The following is a 7500-nucleotide window of genomic DNA, read 5'->3' on the forward strand; positions in this document are numbered from 1 at the left end:
AACAGGTACAGTGATGGTTAATGTGGCTAGGAGCAATAACAACAGGTACAGTGATGGTTAATGTGGCTAGGAGCAATAACAACAGGTACAGTGATGGTTAATAATAATAATAATAATGTCTTGCTTTATGTCGTCCAGTTTTACAGCCTCCCATTCTGACAAAGATGCCTGAGTCCTATACTGCCTTTTCATTGGACGATATCATACTGCCCTGCGAGGCCACCGGCACCCCCAAACCCAGGTATACCCTACTATTTACAATATCATACTGCCCTGCGAGGCCACCCAGGTATACCCCACTATTTACAATATCATGCTGCCCTGCGAGGCCACCCAGGTATACCCTACTATTTACAATATCATACTGCCCTGCGAGGCCACCCAGGTATACCCTACTATTTACAATATCATACTGCCCTGCGAGGCCACCCAGGTATACCCTACTATTTACAATATCATACTGCCCTGCGAAGCCACCCAGGTATACCCTAGTATTTACAATATCATACTGCCGTGCGAGGCCACCCAGGTATACATTACTATTTTACAGTATCATGATGCCCTGCGAGGCCACCCAGGTATACCCTACTATTTACAATATCATACTGCCCCGCGAAGCCACCCAGGTATACCCTACTATTTACAATATCATACTGCCCTGCGAAGCCACCCAGGTATACCCTACTATTTACAATATCATACTGCCCTGCGAAGCAACCCAGGTATACCCTACTATTTACAATATCATGCTGCCCTGCGAGGCCACCCAGCTATACCCTACTATTTACAATATCATACTGACCTGCGAGGCCACCCAGCTATACCCTACTATTTACAATATCATACTGCCCTGCGAAGCCACCCAGGTATACCCTACTATTTACAATATCATACTGCCCTGCGAAGCAACCCAGGTATACCCTACTATTTACAATATCATGCTGCCCTGCGAGGCCACCCAGGTATACATTACTATTTACAATATCATACTGCCCTGCGAAGCCACCCAGGTATACATTACTATTTACAGTATCATACTGCCCTGCGAAGCCACCCAGGTATACCCTACTATTTACAGTATCATACTGCCCTCATAAGGTCACCCAGGTATACCCTACTATTTACAATATCATACTGCCCTGCGAGGCCACCCAGGTATACCCTACTATTTACAATATCATACTGCCCTGCGAGGCCACCCAGGTATACATTACTATTTACAATATCATACTGCCCTGCGAGGCCACCCAGGTATACCCTACTATTTACAATATCATACTGCCCCGTGAAGCCACCCAGGTATACATTACTATTTACAATATCATGCTTCCCTGCGAGGCCACCCAGGTATACCCTAATATTTACAATATCATACTGCCCTGCGAGGCCACCCAGGTATACCCTACTATTTACAGTATCATGCTGCCCCGTGAAGCCACCCAGATATTCCCTACTATTTACAGTATCATGCTGCCCCGCGAAGCCACCCAGGTATACCCTACTATTTACAATATCATGCTGCCCCGCGAAGCCACCCAGGTATACCCTACTATTTACAGTATCATGCTGCCCCGCGAAGCCACCCAGGTATACCCTACTATTTACAATATCATACTGCCCTGCGAAGCCACCCAGGTATACCCTACTATTTACAGTATCATACTGCCCTGCGAAGCCACCCAGGTATACCCTACTATTTACAATATCATACTGCCCCGCGAGGCCACCCAGGTATACCCTACTATTTACAATATCATACTGCCCCGTGAGGCCACCCAGGTATACCCTACTATTTACAATATCACACTGCCCCGCGAAGCCACCCAGGTATACCCTACTATTTACAGTATCATGCTGCCCCGCGAAGCCACCCAGGTATACCCTACTATTTACAATATCATGCTGCCCCGCGAAGCCACCCAGGTATACCCTACTATTTACAGTATCATGCTGCCCCGCGAAGCCACCCAGGTATACCCTACTGTTTACAATATCATACTGCCCCGTGAGGCCACCCAGGTATACCCTACTATTTACAATATCATACTGCCCCGCGAAGCCACCCAGGTATACCCTATTATTTACAATATCATGCTACCCTGCGAAGCCACCCAGGTATACCCTACTATTTACAATATCATGCTGCCCTGCGAGGCCACCCAGGTATACCCTAATATTTACAATATCATACTGCCCTGCGAGGCCACCCAGGTATACCCTACTATTTACAGTATCATGCTGCCCTGCGAAGCCACCCAGGTATACCCTACTATTTACAATATCATACTGCCCCGCGAGGCCACCCAGGTATACCCTACTATTTACAATATCATACTGCCCCGTGAGGCCACCCAGGTATACCCTACTATTTACAATATCATACTGCCCTGCGAAGCCACCCAGGTATACCCTACTATTTACAATATCATACTGCCCCGCGAAGCCACCCAGGTATACATTACTATTTACAGTATCATACTGCCCTGCGAGGCCACCCAGGTATACATTACTATTTTACAGTATCATACTGCCCTGCGAGGCCACCCAGGTATACATTACTATTTACAGTATCATACTGCCCTGCGAAGCCACCCAGGTATACATTACTATTTACAGTATCATACTGCCCTGCGAAGCCACCCAGGTATACCCTACTATTTACAATATCATACTGCCCTGCGAGGCCACCCAGGTATACCCTACTATTTACAGTATCATACTGCCCTGCGAAGCCACCCAGGTATACCCTACTATTTACAGTATCATGCTGCCCCGCGAAGCCACCCAGGTATACCCTACTATTTACAATATCATACTGCCCTGAGAGGTCACTCCAGGTATACCCTACTATTTACAATATCATACTGCCCCGTGAGGCCACCCAGGTATACCCTACTATTTACAATATCATACTGCCCCGCGAAGCCACCCAGGTATACCCTACTATTTACAGTATCATGCTGCCCCGCGAAGCCACCCAGGTATACCCTACTATTTACAATATCATGCTGCCCCGCGAAGCCACCCAGGTATACCCTACTATTTACAATATCATGCTGCCTCTGCGGGGTCACCCAGGTATACCCTACTATTTACAGTATCATGCTGCTCCGTGAAGCCACCCGGTATACCCTACTATTTACAATATCATGCTGCCTCTGCGGTCACCCAGGTATACCCTACTATTTACAATATCATGCTGCCCTCTCGAGGTCACCCAGGTATACCCTACTATTTACAATATCATACTGCCCTGCGAGTCACCCAGGTATACCCTAATATTTACAATATCATACTGCCCTCTTGAAGCCACCCAGGTATACCCTACTATTTACAGTATCATACTGCCCTGCAGGTCACCCAGGTATACCCTACTATTTACAATATCATACTGCCCTGCGAAAGCCACCCAGGTATACCCTACTATTTACAATATCATACTGCCCCGTAAGGCCACCCAGGTATACCCTACTATTTACAATATCATACTGCCCCGCGAAGCCACCCAGGTATACCCTACTATTTACAATATCATACTGCCCCGTAAGGCCACCCAGGTATACCCTACTATTTACAATATCATACTGCCCTGCGAGGCCACCCAGGTATACCCTACTATTTACAATATCATACTGCCCTGCGAAGACACCCAGGTATACCCTACTATTTACAATATCATACTGCCCTGCGAGGTCACCCAGGTATACCCTACTATTTACAATATCATACTGCCTGCGAGGCCACCCAGGTATACCCTACTATTTACAATATCATACTGCCCTGCGAAGCCACCCAGGTATACCCTACTATTTACAATATCATACTGCCCTGCGAGGCCACCCAGGTATACCCTACTATTTACAATATCATACTGCCCTGCGAAGCCACCCAGGTATACCCTACTATTTACAATATCATACTGCCCCGTAAGGCCACCCAGGTATACCCTACTATTTACAATATCATACTGCCCCGTAAGGCCACCCAGGTATACCCTACTATTTACAATATCATACTGCCCTGCGAGGCCACCCAGGTATACCCTACTATTTACAATATCATACTGCCCTGCGAAGCCACCCAGGTATACCCTACTATTTACAATATCATACTGCCCTGCGGACCCAGGTATACCCTACTATTTACAGTATCATACTGCCTCAGAGGTCACCCAGGTATACCCTACTATTTACAATATCATACTGCCCCGTAAGGCCACCCAGGTATACCCTACTATTTACAATATCATACTGCCCCGCGAGGCCACCCAGGTATACCCTACTATTTACAATATCATACTGCCCCGTAAGGCCACCCAGGTATACCCTACTATTTACAATATCATACTGCCCCGCGAAGCCACCCAGGTATACATTACTATTTTACAGTATCATACTGCCCTGCGAGGCCACCCAGGTATACATTACTATTTACAGTATCATGCTGCCCTGCGAGGCCACCCAGGTATACCCTACTATTTACAATATCATACTGCCCTGCGAAGCAACCCAGGTATACCCTACTATTTACAATATCATACTGCCCTGCGAGGCCACCCAGGTATACCCTACTATTTACAATATCATACTGCCCTGCGAGGCCACCCAGGTATACCCTACTATTTACAATATCATACTGCCCTGCGAAGCAACCCAGGTATACCCTACTATTTACAGTATCATGCTGCCCTGCGAGGCCACCCAGGTATACCCTACTATTTACAATATCATACTGCCCTGCGAGGCCACCCAGGTATTATCTACTATTTACAATATCATACTGCCCTGCGAAGCCACCCAGGTATACCCTACTATTTACAATATCATACTGCCCTGCGAGGCCACCCAGGTATACCCTACTATTTACAATATCATACTGCCCTTGTGAGGTCACCCAGGTATACCCTACTATTTACAATATCATACTGCCCTCATGAAGTCACCCAGGTATACCCTACTATTTACAATATCATGCTGCCCTGCGAGAGTCACCCAGGTATCCCTACTATTTACAATATCATACTGCCTTCGCGAGTCCACCCAGGTATACATTTACTATTTGCAATATCATACTGCCTCTACGAAGGTCACCCAGGTATACCCTACTATTTACAATATCATACTGCCCTCATGAGCCACCCAGGTATACATTACTATTTACAATATCATACTGCCCTGCGAGGCCACCCAGGTATACCCTACTATTTACAGTATCATGCTGCCCTGCGAGGCCACCCAGGTATACATTACTATTTACAGTATCATACTGCCCTGCGAGGCCACCCAGGTATACCCTACTATTTACAGTATCATACTGCCCTGCGAGGCCACCCAGGTATACCCTACTATTTACAATATCATACTGCCCTGCGAAGCCACCCAGGTATACATTACTATTTACAGTATCATACTGCCCAATGTGTGTGAGTAAGAAGCTGGCGCGTCCATTCATAATAATAGGCGACAGGAAATGACATCATTAACTGAACTGTTTCCTCTCCTCTCTTCATGTCTTTCTCTCTAATCCCCCCTCTCTCTATCCCATCTCTCTCTCTCCTCTCTCCTCTCTCTCTCCTCTCTCCTCTCTCTCTCCTCTCTCCTCTCTTCTCTCTCTCTCCTCTCTTCTCTCTCTCTCCTCTCTCCTCTCTTCTCTCTCTCTCTGTCTCCTCTCTCTCTCCCCTCTCTCCCACCTCTAGTTTCCGCTGGGTAAAGGATGGTCAGAAGTTGAACTGGATGGAACACAAGGGTTCTGGGAATTTCACAGCCAATGGCGACAAGCCGCTCAGCGATTATCAAGGACACTACCGTTGCTACGCCGACAACACCCTGGGAACAGCCATGACACACACCGTCAAACTCATCACTGAACGTGAGGCACACACACAACCACACAACCACACACACAACCACACAACCACACACACAACCACACAACCACACAACCACACACACAACCACACAACCACACACACAACCACACACACAACCACACAACCACACACAACCACACAACCACACACACAACCACACACACAACCACACAACCACACACACAACCCCACAACCACACAACCACACACACAACCACACAACCACACACACAACTACACACACAACCACACAACCACACAACCACACACAAACACACACACACACACACACACACACACACACAACCACACAACCACACACACAACCACACACACACACACACACACACACACACACACACACACACAACCACACACACAACCACACACACAACACACAACCACACAACACACACACAACCACACAACCACACACAACCACACAGCCACACAGCACACACACACTACACCACACACACACCACACACACAACCACACAACCACACACAACCACACAACCACACACACAACCACACACACAACCACACAACCACACACACAACCCCACAACCACACACACAACCACACAACCACACACACAACTACACACACAACCACACAACCACACAACCACACACACAACCACACAACCACAACCACACAACTACACAACCACACAACCACACACACAACCACACACGCACACACCCTCTCTTGGGTGACTGGATACTTTGACAGGTATTATGTCATTCCCCTGACAAACATACACTAGAGACAGCCTAGCCAATATGCCACTCAGACATCACTATGGCAACAAGAGTCTGTGCTCTGTCACACACACGTTGAATGGAGTGTGTATTTAGTCTAGAACTATCCTTTATCTGTTGAATGGAGTGTGTATTTAGTCGGCAGGTAGCTTAGTGGTTAAGAGCGTAGTGCCAGTAACCAAAAGGTCGCTGGTTCTAATCCCCGAGCCGACTAGGTGAAAATCTGTTGATGTGCCCTTGAGCAAGGCACTTAACCCTAATTGCTCCTGTAAGTCGCTCTGGATAAGAGCATCTGCTAAATGACTCAAATGTAAATGTAATGTAGTCTAGGACTATCCTTCATCTGTAGAATGGAGTGTCATGTGACATCCCTACAATCGTTCTTCTCACGAAAACGTCTGTAGCGTCCGAATGATGATGGTCTCCGTTTCGCTCTACGACCCCCACAAGTGTCACGGGAATCGTCTGAAGTCGGTACCATCGATGTGCCAACTTCTGTTTGTAGCGTCCGAATTGTTTGGTCTACAAACTAATTTATGATCCCCAGAAGTGTCACGGGACTTGTCTGAAGGTAACCGGTACCGGTTGTTTACAAAGCATGAAGGTAGTTTTGTGCCTACCCAAAACAAGGGGTTAAATATGTGGATAATTTTTTTTAACATATTTCCTGATCTTTCTTATCTCCTAGATACAGAACAGACACTACAAAACCTTATTCCTTATGATGAATCTTTTTTGCCATTTATGAATATGTTATTCAGTGCGTTTCTCTGGGCTATAGAAGTAAAGGCTAAATCAAATAATGTTTAAATATTTTCTTTATACCTAAAGGGGTCCTAAATTCAAAATCAAATAGCTAAATGA

The 7500-nt window shown here is 46.5% G+C and overlaps 1 protein-coding gene across 2 annotated transcripts in view; it reads left to right on the top strand.

Moving 5' to 3' along the window:
* The window catches only part of LOC121537227 (neural cell adhesion molecule L1.1-like), a gene marked incomplete at its 3' end in the record, with an annotated part of 86181 nt that overhangs the window by 38437 nt on the left and 40244 nt on the right, over nucleotides 1-7500 (top strand). For both annotated transcript variants that reach the window (XM_045215328.1, XM_045215329.1), the window contains 2 exon segments: nucleotides 139-241; nucleotides 5696-5868. In XM_045215328.1, the coding sequence (XP_045071263.1) occupies nucleotides 139-241; nucleotides 5696-5868 (276 nt within the window).

This window comes from Coregonus clupeaformis, unplaced genomic scaffold (genome assembly GCF_020615455.1).
Source record: "Coregonus clupeaformis isolate EN_2021a unplaced genomic scaffold, ASM2061545v1 scaf0423, whole genome shotgun sequence".
Classification (NCBI taxonomy): Eukaryota; Metazoa; Chordata; class Actinopteri; order Salmoniformes; family Salmonidae; genus Coregonus; species Coregonus clupeaformis.